The sequence below is a fragment of the Pseudorasbora parva genome, chromosome 25 (genome assembly GCF_024679245.1).
Source record: "Pseudorasbora parva isolate DD20220531a chromosome 25, ASM2467924v1, whole genome shotgun sequence".
NCBI classification, from domain to species: domain Eukaryota; kingdom Metazoa; phylum Chordata; class Actinopteri; order Cypriniformes; family Gobionidae; genus Pseudorasbora; species Pseudorasbora parva.
In genome coordinates, this window is record NC_090196.1 from 23346835 (window position 1) to 23372451 (window position 25617).

The 25617-nt window shown below is 36.3% G+C and overlaps 1 protein-coding gene across 2 annotated transcripts in view; it reads left to right on the forward strand.

Moving 5' to 3' along the window:
* Nucleotides 1–22650, forward strand: part of smpd3 (sphingomyelin phosphodiesterase 3) — a 47933-nt gene extending 25283 nt beyond the window's left edge. For both annotated transcript variants that reach the window (XM_067436370.1, XM_067436371.1), the window contains exons 3-8: nt 8352–8427; nt 13192–13353; nt 14372–14461; nt 15788–15851; nt 15929–16091; nt 19200–22650. In XM_067436370.1, the coding sequence (XP_067292471.1) occupies nt 8352–8427; nt 13192–13353; nt 14372–14461; nt 15788–15851; nt 15929–16091; nt 19200–19301 (657 nt within the window). In that variant the 3' untranslated portion in view covers nt 19302–22650. The remainder of the gene's footprint in view (nt 1–8351; nt 8428–13191; nt 13354–14371; nt 14462–15787; nt 15852–15928; nt 16092–19199) is intronic.
* The last annotated feature ends 2967 nt before the right edge of the window (nt 22651–25617 follow it).

The following is a 25617-nucleotide window of genomic DNA, read 5'->3' on the forward strand; positions in this document are numbered from 1 at the left end:
GTTGTGCATGATATTAGCTCGTTTTTCTTTGTGTAGCTCTCATTTAGGTTGATGATGAGCAAGGGCTTGAAATATCATTACTGTATCCAGTTCTGGCCATGTTCCAGACCTGCTCTCTTTTTCTGTCCAAAAGGGCAAGAGGCCAGCTGTCATTATATATCAGACAGAGCTGCTAAATACTAACTCTGAATTTGTGTGTGTGTGTGTGTGTGTGTGTGTGTGTGTGTGTGTGTGTGTGTGTGTGTGTGTGAGAGAGAGAGAGAGAGAGAGAGAGAGAGAGAGAGAGAGAGAGAGAGAGCGAGAGAGAGAGAGAGAGCAGTCAGTTAAATATTGAGTACTGTACACAGAGAAACAGAAGGACAATTCCTTTGTCCTGTAAATGTACTCACTGAAGAGAAGATTACTTGAAATAATGTTCAACCTTTCACGGGGGTGTACATTTAACCAAAGGCTTCTAGAAGTTATTGATGCACTTTGGATACTCCTCCAAGGTCTGTGAACTGAACATTTCACAAAAACAGCAGAACTACTGTCCACGGAATTGAAAAATGTAGTTCATAATATTGCTACTTTTAGGTCATTACTCCCGAACACTGCTTTCACCCTTGGGCATAATGAGTAATAAAATGTCAGCTTTTGATAAATAAAGACAGACAAACCTCCATCAAACAATTTGGAGAGGGGGAGGGTTGTAAATTGAACAGGGGGAGAGAAGAGGGAGGGATGTGTGTGAAGTGGAGATATTAATTAAAAATGCTTCCCGTAGGAATGAGCAGCCCTTTAATTAGGGCCTTTCAGCATGTATGTTCAGCCCTCTTATTATTATTATTCAAGAGCTCTCCACACTCATAACGTCAAGGGAAGGGTTTGCATGATCGTTAGCAAATGTCCATACATTTCATGTCAGCTCTATAGGAATGTTTAAGTGTTTGTTAGTGGGAATTGTTATATTGTCCTAATCAGTGTGCTAAAGCTACAAGCTACACTGCTGATCAAAAGTTTGTGGCCAAGTTTGTAGCCTGGTTAGTTAGCCAAGTTAGTAGCCTGGTTTCCATCCAAAAGTGAAGAGAATCTTTTCAAAGTTTGAAAAAAAACTAAAAAATGTGAATCAGGTGCATTTCCATCAAGTTACTTCAGAGGTGATATTGGTAACCTAGTAACCAACAGTAAATAAAACACCCTCAGCTTAACCTTAACGTGAAAAACGCGTAACGTGGCTTAAGCAAGGGGTATTAAAAGACTTAACTCGGTAAACACCAAGTAATAAAGCATACAATATGTACAGAAAATCCCAGAATGCAACACGTTTAATTACACATTAAGCGTTTTCCTCCCATAGCAAACCAAGAAAAATAATTATAATGAGGCTTAATGAACCAACCGTTATTAAAAAAAAACACTAAATACATTATACATTAGTCATTTGCAAAAAAACGAATCTGTACTCACACTTAGATTGTCATAAACGCAGAGGGAGAACTAGTTCCAACAAGCTCTATCAACAAGAACACAGATTTGCATATTCTGCACATAGTATGATTTATTAGTATTGTGTTCACTAAGTTTGGTCTTTTAATATCACTTTCTTAGTACATTAACCCACATTGTGTTTTAGAATGTACCCATCAGAGGAAACAGACGATTAGTCATGTCTGTTTAATGTTCACTACATCAGAATTGATTCTGCAAAAGCGTTTCTATCTCCCATTATTCGCCTTAACTCTTTTTCACACAAGTCAAAAAACACCTCAAGCGTGTGTACATTTTTTGGCAAAATCTGGCGTTTCATCACTCGTTTCTGATGCGATACTTCAAAATGCACATAAAAACAGGATTATGGAAACATTTTAAATTGTAATGATATTTCACAATATTGCTGATTTTACTCTAATTTTGATTAAGTAAATGAAGCTTTGGTGAGCATCTTAAAATTAAATCTGTGAAATCTCATCCTATGTTGTAAAATAAATCATAAAAGAGGTCATTTAAACATAGCCTAGAAGTCTTCAAGGTACAGTAGCAAAAGCAGCTTAACTTCAAAGGTCAAAGCTCATGTAACAACAACAGAATTAATCTGCATAAATAGTTTCTAAAACCATTCATAAAACGCATTGTCGTGTTTAGTTCAATGGGACAATTACATATGAATGAATTTATGAGTAACATACTCATACATTTTTTCTGGTTGTGTCATGAATGGTTAGAGAGGTAGAACAGTTGAATAATACTTAATTGCTGTTTTTAGTGCAAGAACATTTGTCTGCTATTATACAAATAAAGAGTAAAAATTTAAATGCTGAAGGATTGCAAAACTGTCCCCTTAAAACTTGGAGATTGTACAGCAGTGAATGCCTCCTTTCAGCGGGAAAAGACTGTGACCCACTGCTCCTGCTGTGGTCAACTCTATTTGCTATGCTTTGTTAGAGTAAAGTATAGCCGTCTTCAGCTTTAGTCATGTCTTTGCTGTGTGTGTTATCAGCTCAGCATTCAAGCTGCCAGTAGGAGTGGATTAGAAGGACAGGAGGAAGTTCATTAGACGGCCAGACTCTGTGCGTGTGTGTGGTGTGTGTGTGTGTGTGTGTGCGTGAGCGTGTGTGTGTGTGTGTGTGTGTGTGTGTGTGTGTGTGTGTGTGGTGTGTGTGTGTGTGTGTGAGCATGTGCGTGTGTGTGTGTGTGTGTGTGTGTGTGTGTGTGTGTGTGTGTGTTTGTGTTTTTGTGTTGGAATTACTTAGCCAGCCGACTGTTTCTCCTTTGGGCAAGTAATCTTTAACCTTATAAGAGATCCCACAAGTGGCAGACTCATTCCAATTAGCACACTGCTCATTAACACTTATTTGCATGTATGCACACACAATCAAAAAACGCAACCTTACATGGACTTTAGCTCAGATAAAGCATTGTGCAAGGTCACACAATAGGGGCACATACGTATAGGCCTGTCGCGATAGTCAATAAATCAATTAATCGCACAATTAAAAAAATGAGTTAGATAATTTTTCCGGCTGCGATAATTTCCATTTGCATGCTTGCTTGTTTTCCTCGTCTCTCTCGTTGACTGTGCGCGGAGCTGAACGCAAGCTTACAAATTTGACGTGCACAGCGCCAAACAAAATGGAGTCTCTGTTGACGTCATTTTTGCCGCGCACCCTCGCACTCGAGTATAAACAAGCCTTAAAGCTACACTCAAGTTGGCAGTTTGATAAAAGTGAATTCTTCAGTTCGATCTTTGTGTGCTAAAAAGGCACAAGTTCCTGTAGAGATAGGATAGCAATACACAATCTCCTTTTTTGCCAAATAAATGAAAAGCATGTCATCAGTCTCTCTTGCTGTATAAATCTCACCTAGCTTTCCTCAGAGATCAGTCAAGTTGTTTGTGCATGATTACAAGATATAACTTTTTTTTTTAATTCTGTATGCTAAATTGTTGATAATTAAGTTATATATCATATGCTGAAGTACATTTCTGGAGTGTTAACGATTAAAACAAAAAAACAAAAACAAGAACCATACAGAATCGAACCGTGGATATTTAAAATGTTTTCCATTTTCAGTGTTAAATAGCCTTTAGAAATAAAAGTTTATTGATCTTTGAAAAAATGTACCTGCATTATTATGCCATTATCATTATTTTAGATGAAAATGGTCTCAGAACGACAATATTATCGTTTATCGCAATAATATATTGGCCAATTTATCGTCCAGCAAAATTTGTTATCGTGACAGGCCTACATACCAATAGCTATATTTCAGTATCCAACACCAATACCAGTAACATTTCACTTTTTTTGAATATCAATTTTTATACCACAGAAAAGCTAATTATGCTATTAAACATTCCTTTATTTTAATTATACAATTTATTTTATGTGGTATTACTGTGGTATTACTTTTTTTGTTCAAATGTTTGATTATATTATCATAATAAGCCATGGCAAGTCTGATCCTAATGTGCAGAAATGCTATTTTTGACATACATGTATTTTTTGTCCTGCCTGTTTACATTCACCTAACTGACCGTTTACTTTAATACACCTTTTCCAAAAGCTCACAATGTCTAACACACAATGATGAAGTGACGTTTCACTCATAGTTACCGCAGGCAGGAAACAAAAGAATAGGAAGTATCATCAGCAAAACTTGAAATGGCTCTGGAGCATAAGCGCTGAGCAGAGCGCAATCATATATTACTGTCACTTGATGGGTGATCTGGTGAAGAAACTGCCAGTAATTAAAATATTGATTTTGAAAATAATAGTTTTGAGAATATGTTTGAGATTGTGAATATGAGCCAGATGCTGAAAGTACTGGAAATGAGCTCTGATGAGGGCAGTGATGATGGTATAAAACATCTACTCAAACTGAACCCTTTCAAGCTCCAAAAGGTAACAAAAATATGCTTTTTTTAACTCTAATATAATATTTTATATTATCGTGACAGGTAGAGATCCATTCGTGTCACATATGGATTCGGGTCGCTAAAGACCCAAATATGTAATAATGACTGGCGAAACATTCATGCATTTAAGGGTTTAATTATGGCTGGTTGGAAACAAGCAATATTCAGTATTAAAAAAAAACACATTTTATTTATTGATGATAAATATATATGCCCGTTTTTCTTAAACACATTCAGTTTATTAGTACTACTACAGAGGTTTTATTTTTTTCTTACTTGTTTCATTTATGTATGACTGACAAATATGCATCACATAAAGTTTATCAGTTTGTTAATGTTAAATTTAAACTGCAATTGTAATTCAGATAAATCTAAAAATGAGGCAAAAAATTTTTTTTTTTTAGTCAGGCACCATCAAATTGTTGGTGCTATTGATATTTTATAAATATTTGTATGTTATTTTCAACAGTTTCCTGCCTCCTCTTGACTGTCACTGCAAACATACACTTAGTCAAGCATGGATAAACATTTGAAATATTCATACGCAAGTACACAGAAAGGGAAAGAGAGCAGCTAACAGAGGAAGGCAATGAAGCTGAGTAAGGAAAAAAGCCAGCAATGAAATGAAAGAGTAGCTCTGTTTGATTCAATGCAGTGAGCTCATGGTAGAGACTACATGGACAGACTCTCATTAGTGTAATTAAATCTACAAATCACCTCTAAAGAACAATGACATTTATTATCACCCACTGCTAAAATGTGGAGCTTGGAGGGCTTCAGTATTTGGAAGGGGGTTGAAAACTGTGACCAGACGTACTTTGCTGGGAATGGGCCAATGGAAGTCATTGAATGATTTACACTGAATGGGGCGTCTGGATGAAAAGAGGACAGAGAAATGGCAGAATGAAGAAACACTCACACAAACCAATGTGCATGCCAGTTTTTATTTTTCTTCTTTTGCTGTCATTTAATGCTTTACTATAGTAAAAAAACAAACATCTTGCATTATAATGCGATGCCTAAATTCACTTATAGAATTTTGTGGATGCTAAATTGCAAGCGGATTTTGGAGACAAATTTATGGTGAGAAAAGGGAAACAGGAAGTGTTATAACTTCTGCATACATTGATACATTTGATGAAACGTCATCTGTGTGTGTGTAAGAGTCTGATCACATGGATGTGACTATTGTGAATCAAAGTTATAGTGCCACCAACTGGCAGCAGGAAGTGTGTCGCTTTTAAAAATGCTTTGAAATCATCTTATTTTTGCCCAATTAGCTTCAAACTTCATCAGTATAATGTAAAGACACCGCAGATGTAGACATGTTAAATTATTTTTGATATGTTTTATACTGTTGTCTTGGCAACACATCAAACTATAATGTTATTTTTGGGTGCTTTTGAGACTCTTAGAATGTTTCAAATTGCATGAAACTCCACACACACATCAGAGATGCCGTCCAGTAAATACCATAGACAGTAAAAGAAATGGACACAGCGACCCCATAGATTTCAACGGCGAGAACTGAAGTAAATTAGAAGCACTCACTTCCTGATGGCTGAGCGTACTGCGCAGGCTCAGACTGAGCTTGATGACATAGATGTGACGTGAGCCTCCTGTCTGACAGTTGTAGGTCTTCTAGTAGTTGTGGAAAGTGAATCACGAATCACGTTGTTTAAATGTTTTGTCCCGTTGCTTTTGGCTCATTGTCGGCTTCTCCCCATTCTTCTCCCTTGACTTTATCGGACTTTATGTCTCCACGTCCCACAACATCCTCAGAGATAGTAAAAGATTGTCTGTGGGCGTCTCCTCCTGTCTATACGGTAATTTCTCTACTGTGCAACAGAGTCACGTTGGTTATGACGCAATTGTTAGCCTATTTTTTTATTTACAAAAACAGCTTCTACGAGGCAATACAAGGTAATGGGGCCTTTTATAAATGGTCGTGTTTCTTTATAAATAAACAAAGTCTTTAAACTTTCTTTAAACGCCTCAGATGTAAAGTTATTCACTGTCAAAATGACGCAAAAATGAATGGGAGTCAATGGATGCTAACAGCAGGTAATGCTTGGTTATCAATGGCCGCCCCATGCAAGGTACGCTTTCCGGGTACTAGATTACCCCATGGTAAATATGGCCAAAGACTTAGAAATGGGCGTGGTGGAGGGGCTCAGGGGCGCCACCTTTTGACAAAAGCGGGGGGTTAGTTTTATCTACAGTCACCAAACAACTGATTTATGTAACTTATTACTTATAGTATTGTGCTCAAATGTTCACATACCACTTGCAGAATCATTTAGTCCTCTTCACAATATAATTGCGGAATTTATAAAAACTTACCCTGTTCAAAAATTAACGTATTGATTCTTAATAGCTGGTTTAATAGTTATTTACCTGGATGATCCACAACAGATTTTTTATGTTTTGTCGTGAGTCTCTTGTTTGTCCTGAGCAGTTAAATCCTCCAAGTCGTGCACATTCTTTGTTTCTCCAGTGTTTTTTGCATATTTGCCAGCAGTGACTGTATGCTTTTGTGATCCATCTTATCACACTGAGGACAACTGAGGGACTTATGCAGCACTATTACAAAAACTGAAAACATTCACTGATGCTCAAGAAGAAAACACGATGCATTAAGAGCCGGGGGTTTAATTTTTTTTAATTGGATGATTGTACTTTTTTTACACACGCACGCACGCACACACACACACACACACACACACACACACACACACACACACACACACACACACACACACACACACACACACACACACACACACACACACACACACTTGAATATTTGGTTTACAGTGACTCTCCATAGATATAATGGTTTAATACTGTACTAAAACTTGTATCATTTTTTGAATAAAATAAAAAAACGCTATGTTTTTGAAGCCATTTGTTTTATGAGGACACATGACGTGTCCTCATAAACCATGTTCAAGTTGTAATACCCATGTGTTCTCATAAACCACATATGTTTTATGGGGACATCGTTGTAATGGTTTTTATACTGTACAAACCGTATATTCTATCCCCCTACACTGAACCTACCCCAAACCTAACCAGTTTAGTGTATTTATTTTGCATTTTAAATTACAAGGACATCGGCATGTCTTCATAAAGTAGGAGAAGTGTGGGCTAAAATCGGAATAAACTCCACAATATAAGGACTTTGTGTCCATTATGTAGGTCAAACCACACACAGAGAGTGTGTGTGGGTGGGCATGTTTTTGTGACATATGAGGACACAAATGTGTATAATGGCATGGGTATGACATAGGTATTACAAGGAGAGGGTGAAATATGAGGACATTGTCCATGTCCCCCCTTTTCAAAGTGCTTATAAATCATACAGGATGAGTTTTTTTTAGAAAGTAAAAATGCAGAATGTTTTCTTTAATGGGTTTAGGGGTAGGGGCAGTGTAGGGGGATATAAAATACGGTTTGTACAGTATAAAAACCATTACGCCTATGGAATGTCCCCATATGTCACAAAAACAAACGTGTGTGTGTGTGTGTGTGTGCGTGCATGTGTGTGTGTGTGTGTGTGTGTGTGTGTGTGTGTGTGTGAAGATCTGCAAAAAACAATCCAATGTGCTGACATTGCAGAATTTTGGTGTTAAATTTGCTCTTACTAGTCGGTCTTTAGTATTTCAATATTCAGTCCATCTGCTCACTAATGTGCTGATATTATGCATGAACCAGAAAAGAAAAACAAGATGAAATGTAGGAATTTGGTGCAGCTGGATAAAATATGAGCCTGTACATGCTTTGACTATTACCTTTTAACATGGTCCCCAACCATCTAAGAGCGTTCTGACAGGAGAATCTGGCCCAGGGGGGTTTGACAGCACTTCATAACTGATTTTGCATTTCAGTAACACGTTTGATGTGGCAAAGTTCTCACCTCAATCTCTTTTGTCCTCCTGCTCTATTCTCTCAGGTGCAGGTTGGATGCTCTGCTCAGGAACAACGGGTTGTTGGATATATCACCTGTACTCATCTGCATGCTATTGAAGGTAGGTGTCTACGCACACATAGAGTACACAGAGGGATTCCATTCGTATCACAGTGACTTAAAGGTGCAGTACGTATCAACACTGTTGATATTGAAATTAAACTAAACAAACACATTCCTCTCCTTATTGCCCCCCCCCCCAATGCAAGAACATACAATGCAAGAGTGGATGTTTCTTTATTATATCTTGTTCATATCTTAAATGAAGCTAATTATAATATTTAAAAAGTTGTTAATTAGTGATGTTACGAAGCTATTTTTGTAGGTAGGACTACAAGGTTCCAGCATTTTTTTTAGACACACTCATAAACCCCGGTGGAGTTGCGGTACTCTGAGTAGAGCGCTGATGCTGAGGGATCCTGACAGGTTTGTCCCGACCCTTGATTTCCACACAGAGCAGGGAAACGGTTGTGCGTGTGTGCGTTTTTGTGTGAACCGTGAAAAACGATTCTTCTCTGCTTTATCTCCGTCGCTTGTGTCATGCTCCCGAATCGGCGCTTCACATGCAGGGCCCGTGACATCACTGCATGTTGACCCCTGTTCTCCGTTCCGATTAATCAACGTGTCCCGCTCGCCCACAGGATCCCGGTTCCCATGACGACGGGCTCTAGCCGTTCCTGGCGTCAACCCTATTTAAAGCTCACGGTCTATAGCCCTCATTTTTTACAAAGACATTCTCTTGCTATTCCGGGATCCACCTACGCCTCCGTGTGTCTGCCACCCATTCTAATTATAGAGCAGGGGCTATTTCAGGAGGATAAATTAAACATGAGGGAACAAGGCAAGAAATGGGGAAGAAGGCAAGAGAAATCTGATTATGCTGGAGATGATGCTGGACAGGGACTTTCAGGGACAAGTGTGGTTCAGTTAATAGAGGAGGCAGTGCATCTCTGGAAATTCTCAATCGCTTGTTTTCCCCTGTCAAACTGTATGAGTGTGTGTGTGTGTATGTTATAGACCTTGACAGTGCAGAGGCGGATTTAAGTTAGTCTGATGTACACACTTGTATGTGAGGTTACTTGCCTTGGTTTCTTATGCAGTTTTGAGATTTCAATCAGCTTAGAAGGAAATTTGATAACTCAGTGGCTGCTCTTATAATGTATATGTTGAGCCTAAACTGTTTAATTTAAGTATTACCTATGTCTTAAATGTCTTACAATTTCAGACCTAAAAAATTAACAACCGAAGGGTTTTATTTTGTGACATTTATCAGGTTAATATGCATTTTCTCTAGCCTGACGTGGTTATCCTCAATTCTAGCCAGAATATAAGTCTGAAGCTGCTCCATAGGGCTGTGATTTTGGGCCGTGTATTTACCAAACCAGTAAAGACCTAAATTGGATAGACCTACAACCAATCAGAGCAACAAAGCTACGTGAACAGAGCTCGATCAATTGCACTGTGTTGCCAAGTCCGCGTTTTTTTTCCGTAGGTTGATTTCTATGTCCGCGGGTTGTAACAAAGTCCTTTTATGTGATATATAGACTCATGAATGCGAATTTTAGCAGGCAACCTTGCCAAAATAACACACATTTTACCCCCCAAACACCATTTTTTTCCGGAGAACCCCCTGAGAAGCTATTGTTTTGGGCTAGTAGTTGGCGGGTTTTGTTGTAAAAACTTGGCAACCCTGTCTGCATGCGCGCTGGAATAAACAAATCTTTGACGGTGGTTTAAAAAAATAAAAGAATGTTATGATACACAGAGTACTTACCCAACATGATCATCATTTCTGAGAGAAATTGTGAAGGTGAATGCATATACAAACAAGCTCTCCGTTTAGGATTTGAACAAATATAATCCAAGCCCGACGTGATGATTACGTTACTGTTTATCATCTGTCCGTCATCGTCTAAAGCCCGCCCTGATGATTTCATTGGCCCGAATAGTTTCTGTTTGGAGATAATTACTCCTCTATGGAGCGAGGCCAGACCGAACTGCCCGACCTAAAAAAAATTGTGGGCGGGGCTAAGTTCGGCTGGCATCCAGGCTACATTTTCTCATTTATTACCATTCAAAAGTTTGATGTTTTTTAAAGAAATATAATGTAAGGATTCATTACATTGATCAAATGTGACAGTGAATATATGTATAATATGCTGCCAAAGGGTTTTATTTTTAACTGTTTTCTTGAGCAGTAAATCATCATATTAGAATGATTTCTAAATGATCATGTGACACCGAAGACTGGACTAATTATGCTGAAAATTCAACTTTACCATCACTGGAATAAATCATCAATTTTAAAATTAATTCAATTAGAAAAAAGTTCTTTTAAATTGTACTAATATTTTATAATATTAAAAATATTACTGCTTTTTTACAGCAATTTTACTGCAGCTTTGGTGTGATTTCTTTCATAGACATAAAAAGGCTTTTGATTACAGCCCACAAAGTACTACGTAAGAAAATGTACAGCATAATCTTCAGTAATTATAGTGTACCTATTAAGTATGTGTGTGTTTAGTTCTAATAATTTGTTAATTGTAGTTACCTCTTTATTCCCCAAATTTTACATATTGTTTCCTTATACCTATCAGTCCCTCCAGTTTTCGCGATTCCTCGATCGCTGAATACAACGCAAAATCAGCAAAATGTGGCATTATTTTGTGATCCTGCATAATTTGCATAATTTTTTCACCGCAAAATAATCACACACAAAATGATTTTCAATTACAAAAAAATCAATAATATCTAATTGAACTATCTCTAATTTATTTAAAGCTTTAATAAATTGTTTTCATGAGGATGACAGACGTTGTTGTGCTTGTCTTTGTGAAAGTAAAAGTGAATCTTTCTCGCCTGCTGTTTTGCATAAGTGCCAAGGACCAGGGGAATTGATTACTCTAAATGGATAAATGACCAAATAAAAGTACGATATGCCCGATAACACTAAAAAGGACTTAATAAAAGCGCTGTAAACCACAAACTCAATTCGCTACTGACACATGGACCAATGTCAGGCTGGCTGAGGATTCTGTGCGTTTGCCGCCTGTCAGCACTCGCGAGTATACAGATTGACTTAATGCCCTTGAACAATCATAATCTAATACACCCATATTATGCCTAAATGTCCGTCTTGGCGATGTCTTGAGTGAATAGGTGTGGGACGTGTGACAGTATTGGGTCTGTGTATTACTGTAGGCAGTAATCTTTAAAGTGAAAGCAACCTAATATAGCCAATAGGTTACCTATCAAATAACAAGCACTGAAAAAAAAGAATGAAAATACCAGTAGGCTGACTTAAATTTTTTTTTGTTTTTTTAAACGACTTAAAAAAAACACTTGTTTGTATCTGTATCTTTATGTTGTATTTATTTGTCATCATATTATTTGTTTATTGGTTCTTATTTTATTACTGAATGTTTACCTGATTAATTCATTATTTGAGAACTTTTTATATTAGGCAATCGTATTTACTTTTCCCAGATATTTCCCACCCTAAGCGATCATGTTATTAAAGCTATACACACCACTGGGCTAGCCATTTTTTGTAAGATTTGAGAACAAGATTTGTGCATTTTGTATGTCTGTTGTCTGTTGTCATGTATGACATCTGTTGTCGAGTATGACTATTGTGCATCTAACATAATACATAAGGTAAATGTGGTATCTTAATTAATTAAAACAATTTTTCCCACATTTCTGGAAATTACTACCACAAAATCAGTCATTTTGATCTCAAAAATCACAAACAAATATCGCAAAGTCCTGGAGGGACTGACCTATACACACACGTTATTCTGTAAATTAATTTTACTTGCACAGTATTTTGCAGGCTGTAATCTAAAGCGTCACAAAAAATCTTTACGACCCCAAACTTTTGAATGGTAGTGTACATTGCAAGGGAATATAATAGTACACTATATTATAACAGATGACTGGAGAATGCTTTGATTGGCCAATCAGAATCAAGTTATCGAAAACATTTGGTAAAAAACCTGTTCACGATAACTTTAAAGATAACTATAACAATAGTTATATTAGCATCCACACCAGTGGACGATATATTCTGTTCCTTTTTGTCTGCTGCTTTAAATGCTCAAGATCATTACAGCAGGATGGATTCTGATTGGCTGTCAATGTTTTTACCGCTCATCACCTGGCAAAAACGTTCTGAAAATGATTCCAACAATATTGTTATACTGTAGCTGTGGTGTGAACTCTGCTATTTATTAATATTAAGAATGATTTTTAGAACTATATCTTTATAGTTATCATTCTTGGTAATTAAACAAGCCTTAGTGGTGCAGAAGTTACACACTACGCCTTTAAGATATTTTTTAAAGGTTACTTTAGCACCAGCATCACACACACACACACACGTCTAACTTCAGCGACTGTTCGAGATTTGCAATTAAATTGCTGTTCTTTCCTTCTTTCTCACTTTCTCTTGCTCTCTTTTACACTTGCTACTGCCAGCACTACCAAAGCAGAGGGGAGATGTTACAGACCATCTCCTCTTTTTCTATGCTTCACTGCTCTCTCTCGCTCTTCTTGGCTCAGTTTTCCCACCCTGTCCTCATTAAAGCGCTACATCTGCCATAACTGCCTCAGAACGAGTCGTGGAAATGTGATAAACTAGAGTTACCTCAGTGCGACGCTATTTCATTATATCACCCCGAAATCAAATGAGTTGTTTTGCACAATGCGATCCGTGCACATTTTATTGAATAAAACCCTCTGTAAAATGAAATTTGTTCTTTTATTAGATTTTAGTTCTTGGTATAGGTATTGTTTGTGTAAATCTGTCTTCCTCTCTCAGGTGACGCATCTGTGCGCTGCGAGCAGTTGGACTTGCTGCTGGAGTGGGGAGCTGAGTTTAAGAGGACCACCTTGGGTCCCACGGACGAGGAGAAGGTTCTGGACGATCAGGTGGCCTTCGACGTCATCCTCGGAGACCTCAACTTTGACAACTGCTCCTCGGGTACCAGCATTTTCTTCGTTAAAAACATCTGGAGGTTTTATTGCTAAAACAATAATCGGGCCACGTGTGCAGGCTTAGGGTATATAAAATGCCCTTCAGTTGTTTAATTATTTATTTGGAGGCAAAATTGATTGTACCTTTAGCTACTGGTAATAAATGTCCAAACATCTGGGTTTAACATATTTTAACATGTTTCAATTAATTCTATGTAATCCTGCTGATATTTTCCCTCAAAAATGTCCTTGTCCTCAAACATGGTTATAACAAAAAACCCAATTAGATTTCGTTTTTGTAAAACTCATGAGAAAAGACACTAATATAAAAAAGTGATATTTTTTTTTATATAATAATGATAATAAAAATGATTATTAGCATTAATAATAATTTATTTATAGTAATATTAATAATTATTAAATTAATTATTATTAATAATAATACTTGCTGTTGTTTTATTGTTGTTGTTATTATGTATTTAAATTATTACAAAATGTTTTTTCATAATTTTTATTATTTTCAATAATAATGTTTTTATTTTTGCTATTGTTGTTATTATATTAAAAAATTACAAATAAAAATGGCAGAATTATTATCATTATTAATTATTATTAAAAAAAAGTTCTTCCAAGTTTTTCCACAATTTAAATTTTTATCTTTTTAACTTTTAAGAAGAACTAAAAAAAATTGTTTTGTTTTTTACATCATATTTTAGAGCCAGAACTATGCAGTTTTATAATAATAATAATAATAACAATAATAATAATACTATTAATAGTAATAATAATTATATATAACAATTTATAATCTAATTTATTATTATATAATTATATGATTTATATATCATAATATTTAGCTTTTCAACTTTGTATTCAACTAAGGTATCTTGTAAAATTGCTTTGAACATTAAATATTGTTTTGTTAAAATTGAAGGACATTGAACTATCTTGTTGTGTATGACCAGAAGGAGGCAATGTAACCCTTTCTGAAACTCTTTCTGTCTCTCAATGTTTCTGTCATTCAGAGGATAAGCTGGAACAACAGCATTCCCTCTTCACTCATTATAAAGACCCCTGTCGTCTTGGTCCTGGAGAGGACAAACCGTGGGCCTTAGGTGAGTTCAGTAAAAGAAAAATGAAAGAAAAGGATTTACAGGCAATGTCATGAAAGCTTGGGAGTTGTTGTGGGTTAGTGGGTAGAGATCTGCACTTGTGGTTTACCAGTATGGGTTTTTCTAAGAAATGCATACAAATGCAAATGCCATATCTAGAAAGAAGAGTGCTCATATAATAGATGAATAAGAAATATGCATATCTATCTTTATATATATATATATATATATATATATATATATATATATATATATATATATATATATATAAAATTTGTTTTTAAACATTTTCCAGACACACACACAAATAATTGCTTGTAGTATGGTAACCATTTTTTTCCACGACTGTCTCAATTTGTGTGAGATTTTAAAGTCAGAGCTAAATTTGATGTCACACGCCTGTGCTCACCGCGGCAACACACAGATGGTGCACTAGAAGAGCTGGCAGAAGACCACAGTAGAGAAGTTCTTGCCCAGCCCCACTTCTGAAATAGATCTAAAGGAGAGCAGGCCTTTAATGACACTTCTGATTTTAGTGGGGGCCATTTGTGGGGGCCGTGATCCACTTTTCTTTATAGCACACTGTTTTTTTCTCCCCCCTGAAGTTCAAGGCCCGGTGAGGGTACGGAGATCTGTAAAAAGGGAATGGAAAGATGACAATTTTGTTACTAACCTCAAGAACAGGGGTTCTCTATAGACCTTTACTATATGTAATTTGGAAACTATTATATGTATATATACTGTGTAACACACACAACACACACACACACACACACACACACACACACACACACACACACACACACACACACACACACACACACACACACACATATATAAATGTTTTTATTAAATATGTAATTTATCCTTTATTGTATATATATTTAGCTAAAGTAAAAACTGTGGTCACAAAGAACACCTTCATGGAAAGTACTGGAACTATCCTCAGTCAGTCAATCTGGCTTTGCTAGAATTAGTGAAGTATTAAGAGGAAAAACAGAAGAGAGAAACGTTTGGGTGGAGATGGCCAATTAGAATCATGTATATATGTAAATCGGTACCTAAGTGGTGACTCATACAGATTTCCCTTGAGCTCATTTTAATGTTGGAGTTACTCTGGTCTTGCTCTTAAGAGACCTTGAGTGTGGATGGATATCAAATATCTGCTACTTGAATGCAGTGGATGGATTTTAGGGCCTTTTCAGTAGTCATACTCACAGGATATAACTATATATAATAAATACAAGTATATTGTTATATCCAGTTGTATTATATCCAGTTCATATATAACCTGTATGTGTTGCGTGTTTACATTTGCATATTGTACAGGTACATATCTGGACACGAGTGGGCTATATGATGAGGAAGTCAGTTCACCAGAGAGCCTACAAAAGTAAGTTGAACACAAATATGTGTGTATATATAAATTATGCATTCACGGTAAACACTCATTTAACCTTTCTCTGACAGAGTGATGGAGAATGAAGAGGGGAGAAAAGAGTACTTGGTGTTCCCCGCAAGCAAGAACCATTGTCCCAGCCAGAAGGGGCGCAAAATCCCCCTGAAGGGCAATGGCAGGAGAATCGATTACATCCTTTATAAAGAGGAAGGCCTGCAACCGGACTGGAAAGTGGTGAGTTGAGTGAATGCAAAAACATGAGCCTGCACATGGGTCATCAATAAACAAAATGGCTTTGTTGAGTAGCATGTCCATGGTGGTATACTTAGCATACTTTTTTTCCTTGATGAATAAAATAACTAGAATATATTTGCAGAATACATTGTTTTACTAAACTACTCACTGCATTTTGATATCATAACCCACAATGCAATAGACTACGTGTAACGGTAATATACCAAATTGAGTTCATTTTCATGTCTTCTTGCGGACAAATTCACAAACAAAGCATGTCAACATGCCCGTCTTGACATGAAAACATAGCAAGTTATGTCTTAAGTGACTGTAAACAGTTGAGAAAGACAAAGCATGTGTACAGTATCTATATACTGGATACATGCATTATGTCTTAAAGTGACAGCAGCCTAATATTCCGGCTGCTGTCTGTGTTTTTAATGTTAATCAAACTATAAAAGAAATCACTCATTGCTCTTGACTGAATAACCTTTGTAACTTAATAAGGATTCATTTTTATTTAATATACATTGTGAATATTATATGCAGTGTTATTTTACATTTTATTACTTTATTAATTTTTTTCAATTGTATTTATTTGTGCTATTCCTTGTTTGTTCTTATTTTCTTTATTTTCTTTTTTCTGAACTAAAAGTGTAAAGAGTCATTTGAACAATTACATCCCGCAATACACTTTAACGTCAACCACATGCCACTACATGCTGCATTAAATGCATCATAAATAGGTCATATGACATATGTTTTAAAACATTTACAGTATATTCATAATGGAAGATTGGCATACTGAAATAAAATAAAACAAATACTAGATGAGAAACTTAAATGAAAGTTAGAAAAAAAGAAAAAAAAGAAAAAAAAGAAAAAGAAAAATGTTGTACTATTTACTAGCCTGACGTGGTCATACTCAATTCTAGCCAGAATATGAGTCTGAAACAAATCACTGGGCTGTGATTATGGGGCGTGTTTCAACCGAACCAGGAAAGACCTCAATTGGATAGACCTACAACCAATCAGAGCAATGAAACAACGCATTACTTTAGTTGTCAAATGTCAACAGAGCTCAACTGCACTGTTACCAAGTCCACGTTTTTTTCCCGCGGGTTGTTTTCCATGTCCGTGGGTTGAAGCGACTATTATGTGATATATAGACCCATGAGTGCGAATTTTAGCAGACAACCTTGCCAAAATAACACACATTTTACCCCCTAAACGCCATTTTTTTCCGGAGAACCCCCCGAGAAGCGATAATTTTGGGCTAGTAGTTAGCGCGTTTTGTTGTAAAAACTTGGCAACCCTGTCTGGACACGTGATGGAATAAACGATGACGTGCATGATTACGTTACTGTTTATCATCTGTCCGTCATCGTCTAAAGCCCGCCCTAATGATTTTATTGGTCCAAACAGTTTCTGTTCGGGCATAATCACTCCTCTATGGTTCAGACCGAACTACCCCAGCTCAAATGTTGTGGGCGGGGCCGAGTTCGGCTGGCATCCAGGCTAACTATTTACTAAAATTATGATCCAAAGCTAAATAAAAATAAATAAAAAAAAAAAACAAAAGAACATAATCTTAAATTATAATAACAATGAAAAATGGAAATATTCAAATAAAAGTTTTAAAATAAATTAAGTAAAAAAAAATGATAAGTGAAACAATAAATATTTTTTTATTATTATTTTGGGCAGTGAGAGTAAATTAAAGAAAGACTTCAAAACTTTAAACATTTCAGTTTTTTTATTTTTTTATTTGTCTCACAGGAAAAGTAGTCAGCTTGAGAGCTTTGCATTGTGGGCTATTTATTTATGGGGTATTTTTCAAAGTTTGCTTTGTATAGCTGCTGCACATTTCAGCAAACCTACTCTCACAGATATTATTATGCATGCAAAAATGTGCTTATTGTGCACAATACATGCACTATATAGTACATAAATATATAGTAAGAGTAGTATGTTTCTCCATTCTCATATGTTTCAGTATATTCTTCATATAAAGTATTCATGTCACGCAGTCAACTAATATGTTTAGTTATACTTACGGTGCCATCCAATGGAGCACTGCTGGAATAGCATCCAAAAAGATAAATAGTATCTTACACATCTGTTCCAATTCAAATATTCACAGGTATAAATTGCTATACTGTATATATATACACAATACAGGCCAAAGGTTTGGACACATTACTATTTGTTGTTTTTGTTTTTGAAAGAAGTTTCTTCTGCTCATCAAGTCTGCATTTATTTGATCAAAAATACAGATTTTTTTTTATATTGTGATATATTATTACAATTTTAAATATTTGGTTTTCAATTTATTAAACTTTAAATTATCATTTATTTCTGTGATGCAAGGCTGAATTTTCAGGACCGTTACTCAAGTCTTCAGTGTCACATGATCCTTCAGAAATCATTCTAATATTCTGATTTATTATGAGTGTTGGAAACAGTTCTGCTGCCTAATATATTTGATGAATAAAAGGTTCAAAAGAACTGCATTTATTCAAAATAAAAACATTTTCAAATAATATAAATCTCCTTTACTATCAATTTTTATCAATTTAACACACCCTTGCTGAATAAAATCATTGCTTTATTTAAAAAAAAGAAAGAAAAAAAAAATACTGACCCCAAATTACTGACCAGTAGTGTATATTGTTGTTACAAAAGATTTCTATTTTTAAAACATTTGCTTCTTTTTTACTTTTTTTTTTTTACTTTTTATTCATCAAGTATTATTCAATTATTCAAGTATTATAAAAAATCAGATTTGCATTGCATAAATAAATTATCATTTAAAGTATAATAGATTGAAAACCAATTATTTTAAATTTTAATAATAGATCACAATATTAAACAAAAAAATCTGTATTTTTGATCAGATAAATGCAGGCTTGATGAGCAGAAGAAACTTCTTTCAAAAACATTACAAATAGTAATGTGTCCAAACTTTTGGCCTGTATATATATATATATATATATATATATATATATATATATATATATATATATATATATATATATATATATATATATATATATATAAGCTGTTATTTTAATAGTTAATAAGGACTTGATCTATCACCCTTTACAGGATATAGAGGAGTTCAGCTTCATCACTCAACTTGCTGGATTGACTGACCACCTCTCAGTGGCTGCAAGATTGGTTGTGTCAACTGGAGAAGAGGAGACTTAGGACCAGGCCATAATTCAACAAAAAAAAATCAATGCCACGGAGAGAGAGGGGAGAGGCAAAGAGAGAGTGAGAGAAGTGAGTGAAAGAAAAAACAGAAGGAGGAGGCATTCGTCAAGCTTCCTGACAGATGAGGGCAGGGTGATTGAGAAGGTTGGTAAATCGTAAAAAAAAAAAAACGATGGGTGACACAGATGGAGAGCATAGAGAGGGGGGTGAAAGAAAGGAGAAAACCACCAATCAGCTGAAAGCAGCATGCAGGTGTGTGATTTTCTGGACCATGGTTCTCCATCCACCCCTGGACTCTCCATGTTTACATCTGTAATGAAGAACAAATTTAAAGATTAACTCACCTTTGCACTTCTGAAGCTTCTCTGGGGCCCTTAAAGGGGCGGAGGCCATTTCTGGTGCCATGACCCGGATAATAGAACGAAGGCTGTTGCATGGGAGAATGCGTACATTGACTGTTCCGGTCGTCCTTTCACACAACATGGACATGGACACGTATGTCTGTGTGTTTAAAGTTATTCCACCGCAAGATCTATCCCTCAGCATTCTTCAAAAGACCTCAGCAAGTGTCTTTCTTTTCTAATGTCTTTCTAAGGTTTCTATGGCCTCATGCCATCTTTTTAGGGAGTTTATATACTGATATACAATACTGATCAAGGTTGCATTGTATGGCCTCATCTAACACTAAGTAAAACTATTAAGAACATGTTCCGCTGGGATACAGTGACCAAGCCCTGAAGTGTGGCAGAGGCGCCATCACTGCAGACTATGGAAAAACTGAGCAAGTGTTCGGGGATTTAACCCTGAAATCTCGGTGGATGCATGTTTCTCAGTGCACTGCCATGTTTGTCATGGCCTGCATGTTTGACGTGAACTCCCAGACCCAATTAACACAGGCTATTTTTCACACAAGCCCCTCCCCTAACACTTTACCTTCTTGCAGTATTGATGTGGCTCCATCCCAGGAGAATGGTGCTGTAAAAGGCATCACAGTGTTCACTGTTTACATTTTTTGAGCCAAGATTGTCGTCCCCTGCAAATGTTTACACACTTATCAGGCAACGGTACCCCAAGAACTACCCCAGGTAGACCCAACTGAAGCTCGCTCTTCACGTGTTAACTCAATTGCTTTTATACTCTCTAAAATTCTCTTGTTATAAGTTGTTATTATTGCTATTATTGTTATTATTATCATTATTCTTATGATTACTATGGTTCGTAGATTTGATATTATGTTCATTTGCAAATGACTACATTCCCCATGATGCATGTATCTGCTTTTGCTGTGTTAGAGGTTTACAGCAACCTAGTTTAGAGCTCCACCCTGTTTTGACTGACAGACTAATCGGCCAATCAAATGCTGTGTTCCATTCTATTCTGAAAGCTCAAAGAGAACCACCAAAATACCAGAACCGAATGGCATTAATGGTTTTGCATTCTAGAGGAAATGCATTTTAAATTACTCTGACAGAAAGTGTTTTATTAGACAGGTGAGCAACATTGGATACATTCATCGACAGAAAATGAATCATTGTTATACAGCTTTTTCCCTGATTTAGCACGAGTACCATGTTTTACCATCCCTAACATCAAGCTTACTGCAGTGTGCAAACAATTGTCTCATAGTAGCTGCTGAGCGAAAGCAGAGCACATTATAACAACTTTCAACACACTCAAACACTCATAAAACAGCGCTGCGTTACCCCACATACGCATGAGCAGAAGAAGCGGTCGTCTGTGACATAATAAATCCTCCACTGCTCTCGAACCGTTACGCGCTTGTCTCTCATAAGAAGTCGCTCATTCAGCCACACCCTGCTTCATACTACAGTAACGTTAATAAATCTTTAATACAATGAATTTGATTTCTGGCTGACTCCTGTTGGATTCTTTTCCACCGGCTGTAGAGGTGAAGACTACAACTCCCATGATTCTGTGAAATCTAGGCGTCGTCAAGCTATGCCTTTGTTTTGAATAAGCGCCCTCTAGCGGTGAAAAGTACATATTGTGCCTTTAACAAAACATTAGATGAACGTCCAACTAAAACATTTCCAGAATTGTTTTTTTAATATTTCTGGAAGATGCTTGTTTTTAACTTTGAGAGAACGTTCCCTGTTAGCTAGGATAGTCCAATTTACAAAATTATACAGAGCTATAGCAAAGCAACTACGGTGGCAAGTTCCATTAATCTCTGTTGGTAACGACAGAACTTGCAATCATAGTTGCTTACTAAATTATGTCTAAATCCCAAATGAATGACACTTTGAAGTCGTATTTTTTTTTTTTTTTTGGTGAATCAAAAACATTCAGCTCAACCAATTCAATTCCCAAATTTCTCTTGAGTCAATTCCTTTTGGTGAGTTAAAAACATACACATGAAATCAGAGAGGTTCAACTCCTGAATGAATGACCCTGTTGAGAAACCAGGAAAGTTTCATTCTCCAATGAATGACTCTATTGAGTCCAGCAATCGAATTTAACATATACAGCTTGCAACTAACTGAGATTTAAATCAGATTAGTTACTGATATGAACAACATCTAGTTAAAGATACATGTTTATGATTTTTGTCAATAGTTTTTATAATGAATGAAATATGTTATCATTTTTTTCTTTAAAGGCCAATTTGTAATAAAATACATGCCATCTCTAAGAAAACTGTGCAAAGTCATTAAAAAGTCTATGTTAAACACACTTTATGAAGAATTGTCAAATGAAATATATTATAGAAAATAATTCCATCATTTGTTTAATACAATTGCTTGTTTGCCCCCAGAAAAGTGTTTTTGGAAATCAGCGATAGGAACATCCCACATCAAACTTTGAATGGAACGCAGCATTAATCTAGTCCCAATGCACCCACCCGCCTCTAATTTTAATCTTGCGTATCATTTTTAATCAGGTCAGTGTGCCATAATAATGAACCCTTTCCAGATCCACCAGTATGCTTATAAGGCAGCATATATAGGTTTTCTCATGATAGTGGAACCCCTGATCATTTAATCGGAGATTAAACTCTCCCTATCGTATCTAAACTGGCATCATTTTCCAAGGTCAGTGTTGAAGGGTCAGGCAGGGAGAGCTGTTGTAGAGATGCATGCAGTGAAATAATGAAGCTTCACGATTTCTCACTCTCATCACTGTCCATTTAAGATCTTACTGTTCTCTATATATTGTTTTTGAGACTATATACTTTTATGTTGTTGTATTTTTTTTTTATTCGAGGAATGCGGCTTACCACAAGCTTTCGGCTGGTCAGGCTCTCAAGGGGAAAATGGAAAGGGAAAAGCTTTCTCAGTGTCAGCTCTTTATAACTGCATTTTGGTTCTGCTTTTTATTAAAAAATCCCTCTGATTAACAATGTGTGTGTTTGTTTGATTATTCATTAAAAATATGATTTGAGGAAGTTTGTTTCACGTTTTCCCTGTGGAATTACCATGAATTTATCTTTTGGGGTTAGAAAGAGTTGTAATGGTTTTAAAATAAGTATCTTCTACTCACCAGATCTGCATTCATTTGATTTAAAACAAACAAAAAAAAGTTTTTTTTTGAGTATGGGTTGGCTTGACGTCGATAGAGCGGAAGGTCCTTGTATGGGCCGTACGGGCTCTTCTCCCGGTAGGGTGCGCGCGCACGCGACTAGAGCGAGAGCCGAAATGCACGCCACCCCTAAACACTTGCTCAGGTGCAGATCCAGTCGTCCGTGAACACTTATGTCGTGCGCCGCGCTTCACTTTATTCCTATGGGTGACGTCGAGCGACTTCAACGCTTCAGCACAGCATTCCGGGAAGGCAGCGCTGCATTTGAACCGATTTGAACGCAGAAATGACGGGAAGCTTCACAACATCACTTCAGTCGCGTCGCAAAGTGGATTTCCACGCCACTCCTGTCATAGGACTTCACCAAATCATACCAAAGAAGTGTGTTTTTGACGGAGCGGTCCCAACGATAAAGGTTCGGACCTGCTTTAGAAGCAGCCGGTGAGTAAAACTGCTTCAAATGTCTCTGCTATTGGCTATCGTCGCGTGAGTAAACATCAGTAAACGACACGATCGCGCGCTTCCTCATTCAAATGCACTAACGGACTCCATTGCTGTTCTATGTATAACTTTACACTAGTCTGACGTGCAAAACCGTTTTGCTTGCTACTGCTAAGGTTTAGTCGCATACAATAGTCCATAAACCGAATCATGTCCTCATAAACTGCGAGTAAACAAACGCAAATGCTGACAGGCCACTAAATACAGTACATACCACAGAGACGGACGTCCTTTCTCCACGTTTCTCCACGCTTGAGGACGTCACCGCTTTGCTCATTCGTCATTCTTTAGCTCCGCCCACACGATACGCCTCCAGGCGCTCGGTTTTTTCTGGAAAGCCTCGGTACAGCCTATATTTCTTTTATAAATATAATAAAACTAAAGACTTTTCTGAGATATGAAGGATGCAATACTACTCTATAGGTACTCAAGATTGACATGAGATGGACTGAAACTGAGTGCCCCCCCCCCCCCCCCCCTTTAATATTTTTCAGGAATCCGTGATGCTTTTTTTCCAGGATTTTTTAATTAAAGGATGCCAATAGAACCAAACACTTCCTTTAAGAAAGCCTGTATTTTAATGCTCAGAAATACATGATGATAAAAAATGTTTTTGTAGTTTTGTAGTGTACTGTCCAAAACTTTCGCTTTACACTTTTACACCACAGGAAGAGGTACAGGTTACAAGGTAAGTAGAGTGAAGTCCACAGTTACAAGGTAAGTAGAGTGAGTGCAACGTCACTTTAGGATGACCCTGTTGTAACAAATTCTTCAAAAGCAGATGCTAAACCATTGGCTTTAGTATGGTTGGGTGTGCACTTATGAATGTTTTCATACAGTATAAACAAGGACCATTCATAAATGTATTCAAATGGCTTTATGAAAATAAATTTAGTCTAATGAACATTCTGTTAAAACCTCATCCTCAACCATTTACTTCTTTAAAAATTAAAAAAGACCAAACTCCTAAAATATATTTTATTTAATTATGTTTATTGTGTTCAGTCATTTTATTTTGTATCCAGCTCAGGTATTCATGATTAAAAAAGTGGTGGTTAGTTGGGCAGAAGTTTAGTCAGAGAGCAAGAACTCTTTATGACTGACGAAATAAGAACGAAAGAGGATGTGATACTAGCTAGGGCCTTTTCGTTTTTATAGGCTAAATGATGCATTTTGGTATTCATACTGTGGTTTGGTGGTTTTCAAAGTGTGTCTAAAAAAGTAAAAAAATAAAATGCGCTCATCCCTGGTTGGATGCAAAAACAAACATGTAGGCCTAGCGCTTTGTGTATAGCCTATACTTCGATTCACAAACAAATTACTCTTATTATGGCTAGTTCTTTTCAGTGAATCATGAACATAAAGTGAAAACAGTGCAGTGGGATTCGCAAATAAAATACTCTTATGGGTTCTTTTAAAGAATTGTTCAAAACGAATCAGGAGAGTTACCAGTCTAAATGATTCCTTCTCTGAACAAACTCACCGGTGTGCCGTCAAATCGACCACTGCATCAACCTGACTTATTTATACTGAACTGTAAGTTCAATGCCAATGAATGTGTAACTAATTACTTGCACTTTATCTTAATGAATGATTTATCCTGAAAGGATTTTTTTTAACCTGATGTAACAGTAGTAAAGTAGCTATTGGCCTTATCCGCAACAGGAGCACATGGTTTCAAATGGAAATGGCTTGATTCATTTTAACTTCTTCAGACTTGAATATCCCTCAGACTTGACTTGCTTGATATTTGCTCTTCATAGAAATTAATATAAATATATATTAAAAAAATGTTTTTATTAGATGCTTTACATGTGGACACAACTGAAGACATTTTAACCATTCTGTTATGAACTATTTTGTGAATGTTTTATAATAGTGTTGAAGATTTTGAAAAGAACACACACTGTAAGAATTAGCAATGCAATACAAGTTTAGAAAAAAAAGTAAGGTGATTTAAAGTCTAAAAAAATAGTTTGATAAATGTTTTGGTTGCAGAATCTGTGTATGTCTAAGAGTATGTGTGTATGTCTTTGTGTGTATGTGTTTATGTGTACTTGCTGGTTGTTTTGATGAATATTATTGTGTGCATTATATAGCATTAAGACATCAGTGTGTGTGGAGGATTTACCCAGCACACACAATATTCTAACAATATTCATTTTAACACTGCATGTTTGTTGCCTGAGGTGTCAGAGTTGTGCATTTCCTCTCTCGGTGTTCTTTTTTGACATGTTTTCCTGTTTCGCTGTTGCAATATTTTACTTTT